We start from the raw sequence: 22,861 nt of genomic DNA on the forward strand, positions 1-22,861 counted from the left end.
CCCTCTGCATCCCCAAATGGTTGTGGGGTCACCATTCATGAGAAAACTCACTCTTCTGGTCTCCTCTGATTCTACTGGGTCAGAGAGACTAAGCCCAAATTCAACAACATCTCAGTCCAAATAAATAAGAGCGAAGAAATAAGATTCAAGGAGAGGGAATCTTAGTTCTTTCCCTCACTCAAGGGAAAGCTGCTCTGTTTGGTCAAGACTTTTGTCTTGTTTCTGAAGTAAATGGCTCTTGTTCCCACGATCATTAGATTTCAAGTGCAGTTCCTGGCCTTTAAGTGCATAAACTTAAGTTTCTCTCCTCACTGCACACTCTTTAGTGGGAAGAAGTCAGGGCAACCCAGTGAACCCCATCAGGGACAGGTTCCCCAGGATCGTGGGCATTACACAGATGCTTTTGAGCTTGTTTGATGAAGGCTGATTTTTTTTAAAAAGTGCATTGAGACAGAACTTGAAAACTATAGGTTGACTAATAGTAATCCAAAGACCAGTGTATCTCTAACCACATTTTTGTTTATTTTTAAAGTGTTACCTTCATGGCTTTTCTTGTGGCTTGCCCAGGGCAGTTTGTGCTCTTGTTGTGAGCTTTATCTGTCTTTGACATTGTTTTTGCTGAACTTGGTTTTTCCGAGACCCTCTCTGCTCAGAGGCTCAGTTTCACCCTGCCATCAGCAGTCAGCCAGTTTCGGTGGCAGAAGGGGCCACAGCTGCTTCCTGTCAGCCCCCTGGGCAGAAGCATGCAGTGGTGTCTCCTGCTGATCTGGGCCCAGGTGCTGAAGCAGGCTCTCCTCCCCACATCAGGTAAGATCTGAAGTCTAGCCCAGGACAGGACCGGGATGGAGAGCGGGCGGGAAGGGGAGGCTGGAGCCAAGGCCTCATCCATCTGACGGAAGGAAATACAGTTTTCAGAGTCCTGTGTCCCCTCGTGGGAGAAAACGCTGTCTCTGAGAAGGAGCTCCAGTTCTGTTTTCGGTGGTAGATGAAGGACTTGGGGTTGTGGGGTACCTGCCTGGCTGACCCAAAAAAAGAAGCAGGAGGTGAGAAAGGGGCTAAGGAGGAGGGATGATGGGTTTGCTGGGCGAAGTCCCCTCCTGCTCTATCCTCCTTTCTTCTGTCCTTGAGGAAACTTCTAGAAAAACATAGTATGCTTTTTGTGGGTCAAAAACGTCATTGTCACAGATTACAGATATTCTACTGCTATAGACTGAATTTATGTTAAACCTATTTCCTTCTGTATTAAAAATCATAAATAAATGTGTCTGAGGGGGCAGAAATATTTAAAAACTGTTATAATTTTGTTTCCCTGTTTTCTGAACCATCTGCGGGGGTCAGTGCTGAGGAGGGTGGTTTTGCCTGGGAGAAACAGAGTTACTCCCCAAGCGTCCTTTCCTTTAGATTTCGAGGCTTTTCTGAAAATTTTCCAGGCACCCCCAATGGCAGTCAATCGAAACAGCCAGGTCTTATTTCAAAGGATAATGGGCTCAGCGCAGAACTGGCTGCCGATAGATACAATCAGAAACAGAGGTGGTGGCCGACAAGGGCCTATATTCTAGGTACAGAGACAACATAAGTGTGTGGAAAAAATCAGTGAGCTCATCAGGAAATAATATTCCAACAGAGTGTCTTGAGAGGGTGAAGCAGCTACATTGTATAGGAATTATGGTGTTTATGGGGGAAAGACAGGACGAACTGGAGAGAGTGTCATTCCAAAATCCAATTCTGGTATTCCCCTGGTGATCCAGTGGTTAAGACGTCGCCTTCCTGTGCAGGGGGTGTGGGCTCAATCCCTACATGGGGAGCTAAGATCCCACATGCCTGATGGCCAAAAAATCAAAACATAAAACAGAAGCAGTATTGTAACAGATTCAATAAAGACTTTAAAAATGGTACACATCAAAAAAAAAAAAAAAAAAAAAATCTTAAAAAAAACGAAGCAAAACACCGAAAATCAATTTTGGCCTCAAAGACTCGTTGGAATTTCTATGGAAAGGTTCAAAACCAGATGCTAAAAATGCATACTTCTTTCCCCCTCTCTAGGAGCTGTGACAGGCAGAATAGTAACAATGGGGAACATTTCTGCAGAGGAAGGTGGCTCTGTCACCTTACAATGTCACCTCTCCTCCACCACTGCCAAAGTGACCCAAGTCAACTGGAATCTGCAAGACCAAGTTGTGGCCATTCATCATGACAGCTTGGGGTGGCACATCAATCCTGCCTTCAAGGAGCGAGTGGTCCCGGACTCCAATTTGGGCCTCACCCTCCGGTGGCTGACCAGTAACGACACGGGACAGTACACCTGCGTCTATCACACCTACCCTGACGGGATTTACAAAGGGGTGCTCTTTCTGCAAGTCCTACGACACTCAGGTATGCCTGGGGCCAGGTGGCTGAGGACCCTCATGCTCGATGATCGAATCACTGCAGAGCGGGACCTCCCAACCCTGGCTCACATTCACATCACCTGGGAGCTTTCAAATGGTACGGAAGCTGGCACCCCATCCCAGACCAGTTCAGTCAGAGCCTCTAGGGACAGAGCAGGGTGTGTTAGATTCTAGAAGCACTCTCGATGGTTTGAATAGTCAGCCATGACTGAGAACCACTGTTTGGGTAAAAGCACATCTTATGTGTTTTTGTTAGGAAGACCAGCTGTTCAGGTCATTTGAGAAGCGTGTACACGCTCAGTCGCTCAGTCATGTCCAACTCTTTATAACTCTACGGACTGTAGCCCACTAGGCTCCTCTGTCCATGGGGTTTCCTAGGCAAGAATACCAGAGTGGGTTGCCATTTCCTACTCCACAGCATCTTCCTGACCCAGGGATTGAACCTGATTCTCCTGCATCTCCTGCATTGGCAGGTGGATTCTTTACTGCTGCACTGCCTGGGAAGAACCCATTTGAGAAGGGATCACATTAATTACTTTAGCAGTGATCATGCCAATTAGATTTAGCCTCTCCATTTATAAAGGATTAGAGCTCAGTGTGTGCTAAGTGTAAATGTACAGCAATTTACATTTCTGTGGTACTTGATGGTTTCCCAAAATGCTCTCAGCTTCATTATCCACCTGCACACTTAAACCTCTTTGGAGGGGGAAAATGACTGTTCTAGTGTGAGGGACAGGATAGAAAAGTGATGATGGACCCAGACGGCCTGGGTCCAAATCCTAGTGTTGCTGTGACCTCAGACAAGATTATTGGGCTTCTCTGTGCCTCGTTTTTTTCAACTGTGAAATGAGGAGATGTAAGACCTTATGAGGTGTGAACATAGGATTGGATTACTGACTAAAAGGAAATGCCCTTAGAATAGCACCTGGAATGTGGCAAGCATGAGGTCAGTGTTAGCTATTAATAGGATCCCCCAAACCCCATCTGACTGTAGGGTGGAGGAAGAAGCTGAGCCTGACCGTTGCTCAGAGTGGTATAGCTGATTTTAATACTGGTTTTCAGGTTCCACTCACACACCCTCAGAGCTGCTGTTTGCTGCCATCAATGGTGTGGGAGTTTAAGTCTTATGAGTTAGCAAACTGTGTATGTGTAAACTGAGGAGATAAAAGTTGGCCTGCAAGTTTCTTCTCGAGCACTGCTTCCTGAGGGGCCCCCGCATAGGCCCAAGTATCATGTGGGGAAGAGCCTCCATCCTTTGCTGGTTCTATGGATGGCCCTCTGCAGGCCCTCGCACCCCTCCAGCCTCCATCCTTTGCTGGTTCTATGGACAGCTGTCTGTAGCTTTGCTCCCCGCCAGTCCTCTTTGCCTACCTGTGGCCAAGGCAGGAGACTGGGTCCTCAGGGCAGGAGGAAAGCAAGCTGGGCAATTTGGGCTCGCCTCCCTGTCCTGGTACCTTGCAGGCACCATGCGTGCTGTCCCATCCTAAGTGATGGCAGGCCTTAACCACCTTCCTGGCATTCAGAGTCCTCTGTCAAAGGAAAGAGGGCCCAGCCTCTGCTACACCCCTCTCCTTCCATGACTTCCCCGGACACCTGAATTCTGCCCGAGATCCTGGGAAGGAGGTGGGCATGGGAGGGGGCAGCCTGGAAGCTCGTGTGCCTATAGTCCAGCACACAGCCTGGCAGCTGTCTGTTTCCCTCACACCCTCCTCAGGTCAAGTATCATCTCTCCAAGCCCCCCGACTCTTCCTCCTTCTTGTTTATATTTTACACCTTGATACAGATTCTCCTTTTCGTGCTTTAACTTGTGTCACGAGTATTTATTAGGTGTCTGCTAGGTTCCAGGTGCTGGCAAAACAGCAAAGGGTCAAGTTCCAGAGCCTTAGCCCCTCCGGGGTCTCACAGCCTAGTTGAGATGTGTTATAGGCTTAAGGTGAAAGGTTATATGCCTTTTTTCTTCTTTGTACTTTAATGTTAATTTTACTTTTTAATTAAACTTTTCAAAATATCAGATTGATTATAAACACAAAGTTTCATAAAAAGAAAGTATTCACTTTCTTATTTTTTACTGAATGTTATTTGTTTCACTTTGTGACTATTACTGAAAGTGATTTTGTCCAACAGAAGAAGGGAGTGTTAAAAACGGTCTGCTGTGGTGTCAAATGCATGAGGCACAGCTCTGGAGGGATCAGTTATTCATTTTGTGATGGGCCTGGCAGATGCTCTGCTCGCCAAAGAGCTGGGTTTGAAGACTCCAGTTCTGTGGTTTGAGAAAAGCCCGGCCAATCCCCACCCCTGGTGCCCGGACACTGAGGTTTCCCTGGATAATGGTTGCCCTTTGCTTCTGGCCTCTACCCGCTCACCTTAGTTTTGTCTTCCCTCTAGTGGCTGAGTACAGCGCTGGGTTCCAGATCCCACTGCTTGGAGCCATGGCCGCAGTGCTAGTGGTCATCTGCATAGCAGTCATTGCAGTGGCCACACTGGCCAGAAAGGTAATGGCTCTGGCTGCACCTCTCAGTCCTGGGCACCCCATCCCTACCACCCATCCTATCCCACCCCTGGTCCTTTCCTGTCCCCTTGCTGTCTAGATGTGACTCCCCACCCACCCCCCTGCCCCCAGCACTGCTCTCTACGCCTCTTGCCACAGTACTTTCTCTGCCTTTCAGCGGCATCGTTTGTGCTCGTTCACTGTCCCTCTCCCTTGTCTGGGAGCTCCTGAAAGTTTGGACCTGAATCCTCCACATCATGCTGTCGCCTACAGTTCCTGGCTTCTGCTTGGCCCTTAAGCTACTCCTCTGAGAGTCTGATTTATCTACTGTGAGCTTGACGCATCTTGGGCATCTGCTCTGTGCCAGGGGTTTTTGGACATTAGCTCCTTAAATTTTAATAGCCAGTCACTAGTGCTGGTTACCTAGCATTTCTGCAGGATGAAAAATCAACACTCCAAAAATTTAGGGGCAGAAGGTGCATGGCAAGATCAGTAGGTTGTACATCCTCCATTACATTTGCTTAAGAGGTCATGTGGCTGAGAGAGTATTGGATGGGAAATTGGAAATTTCTATTCTCAGCATGGAGGGTGTGATGATAGGGTTGTTGTTTCATCTTCTGGGTCTCCAGTTCTTCATATGTAAAATAGGCATTATGATTCTGCATGCTCTATATCCCAGGATTGTGATGAACAGCTAGCATATTCCACGTGGAAGCTTTGTAAACAATGAAGAAATATATTTTCTTCATATATTCATGTCCTTGTGAGGTAACAGGCAGCTATTGTTGTGTGCATGTGTGCTAAGTCATTTCAGTCGTGTCCGACTCTTTTCAACCCTTTGGACTGTAGGCTGCCAGTCCATGGGATTCTCTCAGCAAGAATACTGGAGTGGGTTGCCATGCCCTCTTTGAGGGGATCTTCCTGGCCCAGGGATCAACCCAAGTCTCCTGCATCTCCTGCATTGGCAGGTGGGTTCTTTATCTCTAGTGCCACCTGGGAAGCTACTGATTTGGATGAACAAAAGAATTCCCACTCCTTTTTATCTGCCCTCTTGGGTCTTTTAAGCCATCCAAGGTTGCCTTAATTTAAGTTACTAAACAAACATTTTGGAGAGTACAAGCCTGTGATTCCTAACGCTGTTTTCCACCTCATACCAGATCCTCCTCCCCAGCCTGCCTTACTTTCCCTCCAACTCTGACTGTACTCAGTTAACAACTCAGCTCTACAGCCTGCTTTATTCTCTGGACTGGTACCTGGTGCTGTTATTCCTGATACCTATGGGTTTACATCTACCACCTTATTCTCTTCATGTTTGTTTTGCCTGTTTACTTCCCTAATCTTTTTCTTGCTGCCCTTTGAATTAAGTATTTTTATTATTAAAAACATGTTTAGTAGTTATGCATTTTTTCTTTTCTTTAGTAGTTACGCTAGAGATTATAAAATAGACCTCTGATTTATTAAGTCTAATATGTATTAGTGCTTTTATCATCTCTTGGATTTTGCAAGAACCTTAGAACACATTAACTCTTTTCTTACCTCCCCAACTTATTGCTATTACTGTCATGGATTTTAGTTCTCTTTCTATTTTAACCACCCACCTGAAGATGATTATTGTCTTATGAGTCAATGTGTGTTTAGATTTACCTTTCTATTGCTCTTCACTTCTTCACGAATGTTCTTTCTTATAACTAAAATAGTTTTCCTTTTGCCTAAAGAATATCCTTTAGCATTTCCTTGTGAGCAGGCATGCTAGTGGTGAATTATCTCACTTTTTGTTTGTCTGAAAATATCTTAATTTTCCTTAATTTAGAAGTGATCTATTTGTTTTTCTGGGTATAGAATTCTATGTTGGCAGTGATTTTTTTTCAACACATGGGAAATACTGCCCCATTGTCTCTGACTTCCCATATTTCTGTTGAGAAATTACATGGGAGTCTTATTTTTGTTCTGTGAAAGACAGTATTTGTTTGTTTTTGTTTTCTTGTTCTTTAAAATTTTTCCTTCTCTTTGGTTTTCAGCAATTATATGGTGATATAATTGGATATAGTCATCTATGTATTTATTCTGTTTGAGGTTCAGAGTGCTTTTTGAATTTGTTACTTGACATCTTCTGTCAGTTTTGTATCATTCTTGGCTGTTATTTCTTCATATATTAATTCTCTGTCCTTGCTTTCCTTTCCTTCTGGAATTCTAATCACAGGTGATATTTTCAACATTTTCACTTTTCCCCACATCCCTTACCCTCTTTTTGGAATTTTCCATCCACTTGTCTCATCAAATGTTTTCTTTGGATGTGCTTTCCAGTTTACTAAGTATCTCCTTTGATGTATCTAATCTTCTGTTAAACCCATCCATTAAGTTTTTAATTTCCATTATCATATTTTTCAGATCCACAACTTCTATTTTGTTCTTTGTTTGAATAGCTTACAGTGTGCCAAAATTCCCAATCTTGTTTTTAATTCTTTGAAAATATTAATCACAGTTATTTTGAAATCTGTGCCTGATAATCTTGTTTAGTTGTGTTCTCTCTGGTCTTCTAATATTTTCTCTTTCTGCTTGTTTCTTGGACCTATCTTATCTTCTTGACTGTTTATTTTTCATTGAGTGCTGTACTTTCTACTTCAAGACCTGTGGCAACAATTTGAAGCTCTAGGTAGTATCATCTTCCTCTAGAGAGGATTGATTCCTTTGGCTTCTGCCAGATGACCAGTGTGAAAGCACTAGCGTTCCTGTCTCTTTAATTAAATCAGTGGTGAGAGAATTTAAAGCTGGACCCAACTTTGCTACTTCCTTACTGGTAGAGGGTGGTCCTTTGGGATTCTAACTCAAAGCCTGTAGAGTTTGCCAAAGTCTCCCTCCTCAGTGATTTCTGAACTCAAAGTTTTGTCCCTCCAGACAGAAACTCTGTGGAGTTTATCTGCTTCTTAGCCAAGACTTTCAGGAAATTTCTCTAGAAGAAAATCTCCCTGAATGCTCTCTCATCTCTCTGGGCTTCCTACTCCTAGACTTTGCGCCCTAGCCTAAAATTTCTCACTGATTTGATAGATTTCAGATGACTACAAATAGACACTTATATTATTTAGCTTTTCTAGCTGTTCTCAATGGAAAGTTTGGTTCAAAGCAACATAGGTAATCATTATTCCACCAGAAGCAGAACTCCTGTTTCTGACATTGCATTTCCTATCTGCAATCAAAGGCTGACTCTTTTTTTTGTTTTCATAGTTATTTTATTTGGCTGTATTGGGTCTTAGTTGCAGCAGGCAGGATCTATTGTTGGGGTGGGGCTCAGGCTTCTCTCTAGTTGAGGTGTGTGGGCTTTAGGAGTTGGTGTGTACAGGCTTAGCTGCCCCATGGCATGTGAGATCTTAGTTCCCCAACCAGGGATTGAAGCCACATCCTCTTCATTGAGAGGCAGATTCTTAATCACTGGACCACTTTGGGATTTGGGAAATCCCTCAAAGGCTGAACTACAAGCAGAACACATTTAGCCCGCCCACCCACTGTGTACCTTGCACTATATTGGGTTAAGACCCCCAAATTGAGTTCTAGCTTCACTCTACCTGATTCTTCACCAGCCATTTAGCCTGAATCTGCCTGGGCCACTGCCAGTTCCAGAGGGAGAGATTTAGACAGCTGTGTGTTCTTAGGCTCAAATTCCATGTGTCTTGCTTATTTTGAGTTCTTGTCTTCTTTTTCCTTTTCTCCATCTCTCAGAAATGGACCATCCTTTGATTTTCTCTTCTTTCTTATTTAACATCTATTTAAGATCTCCTCTGAAGATCTTCAAGAGCTGCTTCCCCCTCCAGGCCTCAGAGTTGAGATGAAATTGCACAAATTAGAATTGCTTAATAAGAAAGTGCTATTGTAATGTTTTTCCACTTAGACCTCATGATAATTTACATTTAAAATAGCCTTAATACTGTATAAGTGTCTAGACTTTGTGTATACTTTCCTACTGTTAATTCTGCTTATGGCGTTACACTTTTGTGCATACTGATGCCTATCACCACTGACTAATCTTGAATTTTCAGTCTAATATCTTACATCTTAAATTCTTAGTTCATGTAGATAAACCCACTTTGCTTTCTGTAACCTATCATCAATACCAGGGTATTGATGTAACAGTAACATGTTCCATTTGACACACATTCTGTCTTCATTCAGATCTGAAAGGGAAGAAATCCCAGGAGCACTTACTCTAACCTTATTTTACTGAGAACAGATTGGAATGAGGATGGGGAAAGGAATTTGGTAGCAGAACCAACGTCTTATTCCCCTCTGAGTGACAAATTGCCCAGGTTTCCCCCAGTCAGTGGTCTAAAAGTGCTTCAGGCACCTGTTGGACTTTGCAGATTTGGTCCAGAGGAAGTGAAAGAGATTTTCCAAACGGTAGGAAAACTCATGTGATAGGTGAAAGTTACATAAAGTCTAATACTAGCATACGACTGCCTAGTCCACCAACTTGCTTGCAAAAATTTCTTGTCCTATGGTTCAAACCCTCGCTTCCAGGTTTATGAGGCAAACATTTAGTTTGCTGACTGGCTTGGTTCATAAGGATGTGGCCACTATTCCTTGTTGTTCAGTAGGCATCATGGAACAGAGTGCTGGGGATCCAGCAGTGGCTGAAATGTGGCTAGTGCTACTGGAGAAATCAATGACTTAATGACTTATAGTATTTTCATTTATGTCTTAGCTATCACAGTAGATAGGTTTCGTAATGAAACCTCTAGGGGAAAATGAATGCAAGAAAAGTGATTGACTAGAGGAAAGAGGTGAAGAGAACAACGATTGATCTGTGAGCTGGAAGAGAGTTGTTATGGTAGCTGGTGAGCAGATGTCCTCTGCTGTCACCAGTACTCTGCAGCTCTGGCACATGGAAATATGGAAGGCTCTTTACAAGCAGCAGAACACATTTTCCTGTTAATGATTAAGACTGGTTCATTTTCAGGCCAGTATTCCAGACAAGTTTGTATAAGGGAAAGGGGAAGAGGTGAAAAGAGAGAGTCCAGTAGGTATCGAATTCTGTGGCTCCCCTTCTACAATGTTTTATTCACCAGCCCCCTCTTTGACATGTCTGCTGCTACCTGTCCAAATCAGTTCCTCTCTGCTTTTTCCTATGCTTTGGCTATGGCTTCCTGTCTTCTTTCTCTTATTGCTCAAATGTATTTTATCCTTGTAGTATTTAAGGTCCAGCAGAGAAACATAGTACTCTTAAGCTGAGTAGTTTGAGGACAGTTTAATAAAGGGATTTACAAAGTATTGGAAAGCTTAGAGGGAAAGCATAAGGGGGCGGGTAGGAATGTATTGTTACCACCCTGAGATCTTCAGGGAAAAGGAGAGAGAATGATTACTGAAACCTGGAAGGAAGGGTGATGACCAGGCCCTGGAAAGAGAGGGTTGTGTGGAGGGGACCACCTTGAGAAGTACTATAATCCTTGATTGAAGATCACAGCCAGTCCAAGTGCACCCTGCAGAGAGAAGGCCGGGGAACATATACCCTCAACCTCACTCTCCTTCCCACCATTCTCCTACTGTTGCTTTGCATTGACTGAAACCAGACTCAAGCCAGAGAGCAAGAGAAATCACTGGGTCAGTATGAATCCACCTGCAATGCAAGAGACCTGGGTTTGATCCCTGGGTTGGGAAGATCCCCTGGAGAAGGCATGGCAACCCACTCCAGTATTCCTGCCTGGAGAATCCCCATGGGCAGGGGAGACTAGTGGGCTACAGCCCATGGGGTCACAAAGAGTCGGATATGACTCAGCACCTAAGCACAGCACAGCACACATGTGTAGTTCAGTCTCCTTAGGGCACAGAAGGATGGAGAGTGACGTTGAGGGGTGAACAGACAGTATCCACACCATTACTATTATAGATCTTGACTTGCCATGCTTCAATCTTCTCTCATGTATCCTTGAATTCTTGATTATACTTTTAAGCAATACCCTTGTCAGCTGTCCATCTATATGTCTCCTGGGACCACTGGGATTTATTAGCCATCTTAGTAGCGCTGTGGGCCAGGCTTCCTTGGCTGCCATTTCAGTAATTACATTCACTTCATTTCTTACATGCTGCCATCTGCCCCGTTATTATTTGGGGATCTCCTCTTCCCTGTCGCTGCTGGGGATCCAGATCTCTACATCATCGCCTTCTTCAACCCCAGCATACAGAGGAGAGCTACCTCTGAGCCCCTCAGTGATGCTGGTGGTTTCTTCATTAGCACATTTCTTTCCACTTTAGGAAAAGCGTGTCCTTTGGATCTTCTCCAGAAACATAAGCAGCTGTTGAAGTTTCAAAATTATGTAGTACAGAGATTGGCAAAGTTTCTTTGTAAAGGGCCAGGATCTTTTAGCTTTTGTGAGCCTTCCAGTCTCTGCTGCAACAATTCAACAATGCCATCACACTGTGAAAGGACCACAGATAATATCTAAATGAATGAGTTGGCCATGTTTCAATAAATCTTTATTTATAAACACTGAAATTTAAATTTTATATACATTTCATGTTTAATAAAATATTATTCTTTTGAATTTTTTGAACCACTTAAAAATATAAAACCCACTTTTAGCCCATGGGCAGTGCAAAAGCCTGTGGTGCCCCAGATTTGACCCATGGGCCTTAGTTTGCCAATTCCTGATTTAGTAAGTTGTACTGGGAAAAATGGGCTTCCCTCCAAGCTCAGTCAGTAAAGAATCTGCCTGTAATGCAGGAGACCTGGGTTCGATTCCTGGATTGGGAAGATCCCCTGGAGAAGGAAATGGCAACCCACTCCAGTATTATTGCCTGGAGAATCCCATGGACAGAGCAGCCTGGCAGGCTACAGTTTATGGGGTTGCAAGAGTCAGACATGACTTAGAGAATAAATCACCATCACCACTGGGAAAAACTCTGTCCTTTCCTCTTCTCTACTCTTAGCAGTGCACAGAACACTTCTGCCACCAGAAGCTCCCACACTGACCAATTCTGCCACATTATCTGAACGCCCTATAAGCAATCCAGTTCTGATACTATCTACCTGTAGTTAACATCGGGTCCCAGCAGTTAGGGGCTCAGTCTTCCAAGACAGCCCTCACTTCAGATGCCAGTTGCAAGTCCCAGGCTGTCACCTGTGTCTCTGACTGCTATGGCTGCTTAGTCACATCTGACTCTGTGCAGCCCCATGGACTGTAGCCTGCTATGCTCCTTGTCTATGGGGATTCTCCAGCAAGAATACTAGAGTGGGTTTCCATGCCTTCCTCCAGGAGATCTTCCCCACCCAGGAATCAAACCCAGGTCTTCCACATTGCAGGCAGATTCTTTACCATCTGAGCCACCAGAGAGGCCCGACTGGTTGTAAATTGAGGTTCCCACAGTCCCCTCCTTGGATTTGATAATTTGCTAAGATGTCCCACAGAACTCAGGGGAACACTTACCTGCATCAGTTTATTATACAATAAAGAATTTGATAAAGGATACAGATGAAGAGCCAAATGAAAGAAATGCATGGGATGGGGTCTCCAAAGGTCCCAGGCACAGGAGCATCTGTCCTCATGGAGCTGGGTGTGCTGCCCCGCAGGCGCGTGGCTGTATTCAGCAACCCAGAAACTCTCCAATCCCATACTGCTGGGGGTTTTATAGAGACTTCATCACACAGGCATGATTGGGTATTAACTCATTTTCGAGTCCCTTCCACTCCCTGGAGGATAGGGGTTAGGGCCAGAAGTTCTAAGCTTCTCCTCATGGCTTGGTCATTCTGACCAGCCTCCATGTGAGGGCCCACCGAAAGTCACTTCACTGGGACAAAAGACACTCCTGCCATCCAGGATATTCCAAGGGATTTAGGAGCCTTGTGTATGACATTCCTATCACTCGGGATATGTTAGGGTCAGGAACTGGGATTTAATGAAGACCAAATATTAACTCAGGGTAGAGACCGACATATGCTTCTCACTATTCCGCATGGATCCATGACAGCAGTGTCTGGGGAGTGGGAACGCTGGTCGGGTGAGGAGGCGATCTGAGCAGAATGCCAGCTGCATTTCCTTCAGACCCCGGGAGCCAGTTGGTTGCATTATTTAGGAGTTTGGGCTTTGAAATCAGACAGACCTAGGTTTTGGATCCTAGCTCTACCACTTGAGTAGCTCGGCCACCTAACTTTGCTGACCCTCAGTTTCTTCATCTGTAAAATGGGAATAATAATTATGGCACTGCCCTATTAGAGTTGTAGAAAAACTCAAGTCAAATAATTCAAGCAAGGCACCTGGCAGTTTTCCTGATATGGATTAGTAACTGTTCTTTATTAAGTTCTTATAATTATTATAAAATTTATTTACTATAGCACTTCATAATACCTGGTGCTCAATAGTTATAGTGCATAGACTGATGAGGACTAAATGAATGGATGTTATTTGATGACCAGCTATTGGGAAAAGTGCCCCCAGGGGATCATCTGTAAGGGAAAGGAGAGATGGGTGTGTCTAGCTCCGGGACAGTGACTGCCAACTGTCCTTATGTTCCCCAAGAGGACAGCGTGTGTCCCGCAAATGTTCATACTGTGATCTCCATAGCTCCCGTTGGTCCTTTGGAACAACATCAGTGCATTAATCCCAGGCTTGTTTTCTATGCTGATTTTGTAGGGTTCCCAACACAGGATGGATGGAATGAAACAGACCAGCTGAGAGATCCATCTCAGACATATTTACATTTCCCAGAGGATTTTTGGGAGCCAAAATAGTCCTGTGATTTAAAGACAAGGGTAGGCAGTCTAAGAATGGGAAGGAGAATACATATACCATCAGGAAAAGTCACAATCAGCTCTTTGAGAACTGGGTATCAGTATTTTTCTTAAATGGATAGAGTTGCATTAAGGGATATAGGACTCCTTTTAAGCACAGCATCACGTGACCTACAATTACAACCCTTTTCTTCACACCCACAGTAAGGTGCAGCCACTTCTACTGAAAAGGAGGGAATGAAACAGCCTTCAGGAGCCAGCTCCTCAAGGCCAGCAGTGTGACCCTGCTCCTAATTTTTGATATGTGTCCAAGGTGCCCATCCATGCAACCCACCCTTCTGTTCAGCCTCTCTGCATCTGCTTGTATCCTGTTGAGCTTGACACTAGCCAGTGAAGATGGTGCTGTTTCTTATTTTGAAGCAGTGAGGTGGACAGAATGAAATGTGGTTTGTGTTCATTGTCATTTTACGAGCCTGTGTGCAGCTCTATGTAATTCTGTCATTTGGATCTATGGTGGGGCTGGGTGACCTGCTTTGGAGCAGCATCTGTGAAAGCTGAGAGACTGTCACCTTTGCATGGCGTGCCACGAGGCACTTCTTCTGCCACCCCACTTATGCCTGCTGTTCTTTGCTTTTTTTGCCTCTAAGCACAACCCTCACCTGTGATACTGTCATGGGGATGTGATGGCTGATTTCACGTCCTTGATTTTCCCAAACAGATTTCACTGTCTTTCCTCTTGTTTCATAAGTACATATACACCTGTCTCACCATGAGTCTATATTTTGATTTGAAAAATCCTGTTCATTTAGATTTGGGGCTAGTGGGGTGGGCCAGGAGAGAGAGAGTGTTGTGTGTGTATGTGTGTGTGTGTGTGTGTGTGTGTGTGTGTTTTAGTCCTAAGACATACAATAAGCATCTGTTATGGGATCTGAGGTTACCAAGAAGAACACAGCACAGATCCTTCCCTCAGGAGAGCTCACAGTTGGGGTCTAAAGAGACAGAAGGGTAAACAATTGTAGACAGCATCGGAGGTTACAATGAAGAACACCCAGGACCACAGTGAAACACACAGGAAGGATATAACTCTGCTGGAAGGATCAAGGATGTCTTCCTGAAAGCGTGCTGTAGAGCCGAGTCTGGAGGAAGGAGCAAACAACTTTTCAGGGAGCTGTGGGGAACGGACAGTAGGGGTAACATATACCCAATTGGAGAGGCGGGAAGCAGTGCATAGCATTTGGAAACTGCAAGATGAGAGGCAGTTTGGATAAGAAGAGCATGGCCCAGAGTCAGACAAACTCAAGTCAGAACTGAGATTTCACCTGTCTGAGCCTATCAGCTCACTCAAAAGTAGAAAATTCAATAGTTGGTTGCTGAGATGACATAAAGAAACTAGCCCACTTGGTGCTCATAGCAGATTCGCAATAAATGGTGCCTCTTTGGCACCCAGGCCCTATACTTGAACTTGGGGTGCTGGTTAGGGAAGCACTGCAGGAAATGAAGCTGGAAAGGCAAGTATGACCAGATCACAAAAGGCATTTTGGGGCGCATTACTCACAGTCTCCTGTGGGGCATATGGTGAAACTGTGGACTTTCTTCCCAGAAAAATGCACTTTACAAAACATTGTTAGTACAGCTCAAGGGGTTTGAAGTCCACCTGTGGCATTTATAGGTGGTTAAGCACCTGCCCATAGACACTGGGGGCCATGGATGAGTTTTAGGCAGAAGCATGGCAGGATCCAACTTCCATTTTTGAAGGATGGTGGCCGTGTAAGTTGGAGCAGAGGTTAGAGGGAATCTAGAGAGTGGTGAGTCTGGAAGTGCAGGTGAGAGATGAGACATGGAAGTGGATGCGAAAGAGGGGCTCAGTTTCAAAGCTATTTTGGAATAAAATCAGATGGGATTTTATGGCCCACTGGAATTTTTAAAAAGTTATTTATTAGGCTCTAATATTTGTGTGTGTGCTCATTCATGTCCAGCTCTTTGCAACCCTATGGACTGTAGCCTGCCAGGTTCCTCTGTCCATGGGATTTTTCAGGCAAGAATACTGGAGTATTGCCATTTCCCCCTCCGGAGGATCTTTGTGACCTAGGGATCAAACCCACATCTCTTGCATTGGCAGGCAGATTCTTCTACCACTGAACCACCTGGGAAGCCCAAGCTCTGATATTTACTTATTTATGTATGTTTTGGCCAACTGCACAGCATGTAGGATCTTAATTCCCTATCCAGGGATGGAAATCAGCATCCCCTGCTTTGGAAGCACAGGAATCTTAACCACTGGACTGCCAGGAAAGTCCTGGCCCATTGGAGTTTAGTATTAGCCTCCAGATTTCTGGTCATCTGGTACCATAAATCAGGACAGCTTGCTGCTTGCCCGTGGTGAGGAGTGAGGCTCAGGGTCTGCAGCTGGACCTTGGTGTCTGGAGCTCAGGGCAGAGCCTGGGCTAGTTTGGATAGGGATGTGGCGTTCCTCAGAGGACAGAGGGTGGGTGGAGATGTACGTAAGGATGAATTGCTGAGCTGCTGTACAGAGGAAGAGAGAGTGTCGGGTGTGACAGACCAGAGGCGGAAGCCTGGAAGAACATCTTTATCTGGGGAGATGAGGTGTAAGCAAAAAAAAAAAAAAGAAAAAGAGCAGGCTCAGCTACGGAGGGATGTGGGAGACTTCCTCAGGAGGAGGAGGAGAAGCAAGAGAGAGTGATGCCATGGGAGCAGTAAAGCAGGGAAGGCGAACATCTCAGAGGGAAGCAAGCAGTCAGCAGCGTCAGAGGCAGCCAGGGAGTGTGAGAGACAGGGGGCTCGGAAGCCGCCTCCTGGGCTCAGCTGACCAGAAGGAGAATGTGGGGGAGCCTGGAGCCCTTCAGTGGAGCGGCTGGGGCTGAAAGCAGTCTAAGACGGATCAAGAAATTAAGGGTTAAGGAACTAGTGTTGATAAGAACACAATGTATGTGTGTGTGTAAGATATTATTCCTGGATCACGTTGGAGAGGCGTTTTTGAATGATATCCCCACATATTCACTTTGTGGGTTTTTTGTTTGTTTGTTTGTTTTGGGAAGAAATCTCTCCGAATCCGTTCTGCGGAAGGTGACCTTGGGAGGGGGCCGTCTGAACCGGAGGCGTGCAGGCCCAGGGTCGTGTCCTCCCCCGGCAGCTGTGTGCAGGCGGATGCCGGGCTGTGCGATGACCAGGGCAGCGAGGACCACGCCGAGGCTGAGCCGCACGAGTACTTCAACGTCCTGAGCTACAGAAGCCTGGCCAGCTTCAGCTTCCCCACCGAGACGGGTTAGCGCCCGAGCATCTTCCGGGAGACCCAGTCCAGTCTTTGTCGTCACAGATGGATGTACTGGCATCTGCACGTCACGGCTCTGTGTGTATGTATGTGTGTACGTGTGTGTGCGCGTGTGTTCTGTCGAGTGAATGCATGTCAGCCTCCTTTGTGTCTGTGTTTCCTCTACCAGTCCCTCCAGTTCCATGGTGCAGACCCCGGTGAGGAGCTTGTGTCTGATTACAAATGCAAAGTTAGAAAACCGAACAAAGACCTGAGCTGGTTTTGAAGCTGGCAGTGGGAGCAGATCCTGTGGCTGAGATCTGCATCCCCCCGAAAGCACTGGGCAGGGCTTAGGGCTGCAGGGCTTTGTGGTGGGTGATGGTGGTGGGGTGACTGCAGAGACACTTCATTTCATTTGTCACTGTCGTTTTCATCAATGTTCACACACTGGAGGCCTTTTAGGAATAAGGCACGCTACCAGCTTCTATGGGGCTTCCCAGATGGTGCTAATGGTAAAGAACCCACCTGCCAATACAAGAGATGTAAAAGACGTGGGTTCGATCCCTGGGTTGGGAAGATGCCCTGGAGGAGGGCATGGCAACACACTCCAGTAGTCTTGCCTGGAGAATCCCCAGGGACAGAGGAGACTGGCACACTACAGTCCATATGGTCCCAAAGAGTTGAACACGTCTGAGCGACTTAGCACGCATGCACCTGCTTCTGTGCAGAGCTTGGAGGGTGACTAAATGCAGACTCTTTCAGAGTCCTAGCCCTGTAAGAACTCACCTTTATGTGGGGAGACAATATTTACATTAAAAGGTAGTGAGGAGATAAGGGTCTAAGACACAGGCCTCTGGGAAGAGATGTCAGTTCAGAGTGAGATGGTCAGGATAAGCTTTTCTGTGGGTAAGTGGCTTGGGAGGATGTGGGGAACAGTGAGGCTGGGCTGAGAGAGCAGGAGTTTTGTTTAGGGAAGTCATAGATAGGAAAGTTGAGAGGTAAAAGTCCCACATAGAAGACCCTGGCACCAAGGGAGCAAGCAAGACTTCAGAGTTTATTTTCTGGGCAGACTATTCAAATCTCCTTTTGCTGGATGTACTCAGAGGCCAGTGATGGCCAAATACAGAGAACTCTAGGCTCTTCCAGCCACATGTGGTGGGGAAGCCCACGGAAATGGTGCGGGTCCACAGCAGGAGCTATAGTTTGACCCTTGAACTGTGATCTACTTCTTCTCTATCAATCTACCATTGAGTCTTTGAAGAAAGAATCTGTTTCCCACCAAAGAGGAAATCTTAATTTTTAAAATAGAGACTCTTCCTAGAAAAACAAAAGAGGATGATAGCAGGTTTAAAAAAATGAGCACCTCAAACTAGCTGCCCAGAACGCTTACAGTCATGCCCTTACCTTTTTGAGCTGGGGTTGTTGTGGCATTGGAGTGGCTCATTTCTGGCATTCAGGCTTTATCCTCCCACCACCTTTCTTAGAAAAATGAGGGAAGTGGCATTTACAGGAGACTGATTTTCTTCCATGGGCACAGGAACTGAGAAAATGTGAAGCAAGACTGTCCTTTGCCAGAAGATCCTCTGGAGAAGGAAATGGCACCCCACTCCAGTTCTCTTGCCTGGAAAATCCCATGGATGGAGGAGCCCGGTAGGCTACGGTCCATGGGGTCGCAAAGAGTTGGACACGACTGAGTGACTTCACTTTCACTTTCTTTTCACTTTCAAAATAGAGCATTGCCCTGCTCCCTCAGAATCAGGCTGTTGAGGGAGAAGACAATTCAACTCCTTCTCCTCCTTGGATTTTGATTTTTCTTACTTCTGTATCAAACAGGTATATAGTCAGGAGCAATGAACTGAAATATATCCAGAGTGCCAAGTCCTTTGGAAGAGAGATAGATACCTGTAAAAATGCTGCTTTTTGCCATGGCAGTTCACAATTTCTTTCTTGCAAGGCTAGTGCAGACTGGTTGGGAGTAGAAGACAATTCACAATTCACAAATGAACTAACATATAATGACAAAAAAGGGAGTGGTATTTTGATTTGAAGAAGATGCAAATTTGGTTGAGGCTGGACCAAGAGTTGGATGCTATTTGACATGACTATGATAGTTATTTAACATGATTATATAGGGAAACATTTCCAAATATCATTTGGATGGTACTAAAAATATAAAGGGACCCATAGATGTTGCAAATGGGTCAGGTTATTAAAATGAATTAGACAAAAAATAAAATTTTTTGAATTAGACAAAAAATAAATCTGAAAGTGGAATTCATTGAAGCAGATTTTCTTTGGAGAACCGAGAAGATAGTCCCCTAAAAGCCATGTACCTGGATACCTGCCTGTCCAGGACAGCAGCCGCTCTCCATGTGTGGCTCTCACATGGCATGTGGTTAGTCCTATTGAGCTGGACTGTGCTAGAAGTAGAAAATACACACCAGATTGTGAAAACAGTGCGAATAATAGAAATGTAAATGGTCACATGATTAATTGAAGAATACTGATTACATGTTGAAATTATAATATTTTGTATATATTGTGTTAAATAAAATATATTATTAAAATGGATTTAACCTGTTTCTTTTTACTTTCTTAATGTGGCTACTGGAAAATCTAAAATTGCATATGTAGCTGCCATTATATTTGTGTTGGACTGTGAAGCCATAGACTTTAAGTCCCAGTCAAGGTGGTACCTAGGATGGGTGTCTATCTCTGGCTGGTGGGCTCTGTCTCTCTCTCTCTATCATTCAAAATAGGGCCTGAGGAAGGTTTTCTCTCTTATTGTGTCTTTTGAGAAATATGAGAAAAGATCACAAGAGAGACTGAGGTGGGGGACCTCTAAGTGTAGGCAAGAGCTCTTAAGAGCTTCTGGATCCACTCTTAGAGTCCATGATAGGGGGAAGGGAGAATAAATGAATCAATGAATGTGAATTTGAAGAAAAATACATTTACACCATAGCCCTTATCACTCCACCTTCTAAGCCTGGGCATGTAACCCAATGAATTACACTGAACTGATCGGTAACCCAATGCATTACCCTGAACACGTAAGAGAAGTTATGAGTCATGGACTTTTGAGGCAGATTATCTTCATGAGTGGACAGAAACTTCCCATGCAATTTTATCTTATGACTTGTCCCTTCTCAGCTGGACAAGGGGGTGGCTGTGTGTGCTGCACAAGAATGGCAGGGTTCTGGTGGGCTCAAATCCCACCAAAGGAGGGAGTCAGCAGCATGGCTGTACCTGCCAACTATGAGAAATCAGTGTTTTGTTCAGTTTTCTGGTTCTTTCCAGTCCTGCAACCTTGCAGTCAACTCCCACATCCACTCCCAAGCACACCTTCCCAGAGACCCAGGAGAGCGTTATGTGTGTAAAAGAGTGAGTTTTCTGGAAGTCAGAATTATATTCTTTGATGTTTGGGGTTTCCCTGGTTGCTCAGATGGTAAAGAATCTGCCTGCAATACAGGAGACCCGGATTCAATCCCAGGGTTGGGGAGATCCTCTGGAGAAGGGAATTGTTACTCGTATTCTCACCTGGAAAATTCCATGGACAGAGGAACATGGCAGGCTATAGTCTATGAGGTTGCAAAGAGTTGGACACAGCTGAGCAACTAATAAACACACTTTGGGAGAATTTTTGCATAAGTTAGAGTCTAGGACTGTGTGCTGTGCTTAGTCGCTCAGTTGTGTTTGATTCTTTGTGACCCCATGGACTGTAGCCCAACAGGCTCCTCTGTCCATGGGGATTCTCCAAGGAAAAATACTGGAGTGTGTTGTCATGCCCTCCTCCAAGTGATCTTCTGAACCCAGGGGTTGAACCCAGGTATCCTGCATTGCAGGTGGATTCTTTACAGTCCGAGCCATCCGATAAAGCTTTCTATAATGACTGAAATCTTCTATATCTGTGCTCTCCAATATGGCAGCAAATAGCCATAAGTAGTCATGATTTCAATCAGCACTTGAAATGTGGCTAATGTGACTAAGGGTGTTAATGTTAAATTTTATTTCATTTTGATTGATTTAAACTTAATGCAAATAGCAACATGTGACTGGTGCCTAGCGTATTAGATGTCACAATTCTGGTAATTGCCTTGTGTTCGGAGAAAACACAGAGAGGTGTATCCATCAGCCACTGGATAGATCTTCAGATGTTATGCACTTGAAAGGGCTATCAACAGGAAGACACGTGGAGGTCTTCTGTTCTCTTCTGTCCTTTGTTTGATCAAGACAAGCATGGTACCAAATGCAAGCGATGCATTTCCTTATTTCACACACTTCCCCATGGGTATCTGAGGTAGCTTAGTGGCTCCTGTAAACAGGGCAAGAACTGGCAAGAAGTTTGCAACTCACAGGTGTTATGCAGGGATAGACTTGCATCACAGGACTTTCCCTGGACTACAGTCATCTTGACTTCATATCAGAATGTTGTGAAGAGCATCATCCCTGCTGCTAAAAGTCTAGCTGATTGTATAGAGATCAGAAGAGCAGTAGCTGTGGTGTGTCATGGATTGGGAGTCAGGGTACTTGTCCAAGCACTGAATGCTACTAGTTAGTTTCAAGGCATTGGATAAGCCACTTAACCTATTGACCTTCATTACAAATGTTTCCTCATTTGTAAAACGGTAATGATAATATCTACCTTATAAGGTTCTTGGAGAGATAAAGTAAGATAACGTGGTTGAGTTTTTTGTAAGCTGTAAAATGCAGGATTAATGCTATTATCGTGCTAGGCATTGCTTTTAACGATGCCACAGGGGTCCCTGGGGGGGCATCAAATCTTGTTGGGATTTAAAGAGTGCTTAGAAGTTGCATTCTGATGCTGGGAGGGATTGGGGGCGGGAGGAGAAGGGGACAACAGAGGATGAGATGGCTGGATAGCATCACCGACTCGATGGATGTGAGTTTGAGTGAACTCTGGGAGTTGGTGATGGACAGGGAGGCCGGGCGTGCTGCAATTCATGGGGTCTCCAAGAGTCGGACACGACTGAGCGACTGAACTGAACTGAACTGAAGAAGTTGCAGATATATTCTTGCGGCCTACAAGCTCTTGCTAAGTATTTACAACTTATGTGTGTTAAGTGAGATGATGGTCTTTAGCAAAGTCAAATGTATCTTGGATATTGATGATCTTCTTATAATAGGGTATTGTTGTTGTCTTCAGTCTTCATATTTGTGTTTCTAATTGTTGATTTCAAGACATGTGAACTTAAATCAGAACAGATTAGCGTGCTCCAGGAGGGTAAAGCAGTGGAAGAGTTTGCAGTAGTTGAAATACTAGGAAAGGGATTGAAGAGCTGGCCTCACCTTCACACTGTCACGTAGGGCTGCTGCAGCTGGACCAGGGCAGGCAGTGCACCTCCCTTTGTGAGCCCTGACTTCAAGCCAGTGAAGTATCATCCAACATATTACATTCATGTTGTTTATCTGTATTTATTTTAATAGTTTTTTTTAAATTACAGTATAGTTGATTTACAATATTGTGTTTGTTTCAGGTCTACAGAAAAGTGATTCAGTTATACATGTATATGTGTGCACACACATATATATTCTTTTTCCTTACAGATTATTACAAAATGTTCCTGTGTTATACAGTAGGTCCTTGTTGATTATCTATTTTATATATAGTAGTGTGTATATGTTAATCCCCAACTCCTAATCTATCCCTTCTCTGCTTCCCCTTTGGTACCATAACTTTGTTTTTTATGTCTGTGGATTTATTTCTGTTTTGTAAATATGTTCATATTTTAGTTTTATAATTCTATAAGAGGCACAAGCATAAAAAAATTTACTTGGTTTTATGTTTGAGAATATTTAAGAGAGAGTTTAATAAAAACACATTTCATTAATTATTGATTAATGTATTAATAGACATTAGAACAAAAATAATCAGACTCTCCCCATGGGGAGGGGTCTATGAGAAGTACTTATAAAAAAATGAATTAGTAAGTTTATTTAATTAATTAATTATTGCAGTAGAGTTACTATGTGAGAAGTACTTTTCC

At 44.4% G+C, this 22,861-nt stretch overlaps 1 protein-coding gene across 2 annotated transcripts; it reads left to right on the top strand.

Moving 5' to 3' along the window:
- Window positions 1-355: 355 nt before the first annotated feature.
- On the top strand, window positions 356-19,439 carry TIGIT (T cell immunoreceptor with Ig and ITIM domains). Of its 2 annotated transcripts, XM_059890181.1 has the most exons (5): window positions 356-807; window positions 909-1,043; window positions 2,044-2,373; window positions 4,773-4,879; window positions 16,645-19,439. In XM_059890181.1, exons 2-5 carry the CDS (start codon window positions 986-988, stop codon window positions 16,873-16,875), a joined length of 726 nt encoding a protein of 241 aa, XP_059746164.1. In that variant the 5' UTR covers window positions 356-807; window positions 909-985; the 3' UTR covers window positions 16,876-19,439. The 2 variants fall into 2 exon arrangements, with proteins under 2 accessions (XP_059746164.1, XP_005201418.1); XM_005201361.5 differs by lacking the exon at window positions 909-1,043 and having other exon boundaries at window positions 359-807; window positions 16,645-19,438.
- The last annotated feature ends 3,422 nt before the right edge of the window (window positions 19,440-22,861 follow it).

This window comes from Bos taurus, chromosome 1 (assembly GCF_002263795.3).
Source record: "Bos taurus isolate L1 Dominette 01449 registration number 42190680 breed Hereford chromosome 1, ARS-UCD2.0, whole genome shotgun sequence".
NCBI classification, from domain to species: Eukaryota; Metazoa; Chordata; class Mammalia; order Artiodactyla; family Bovidae; genus Bos; species Bos taurus.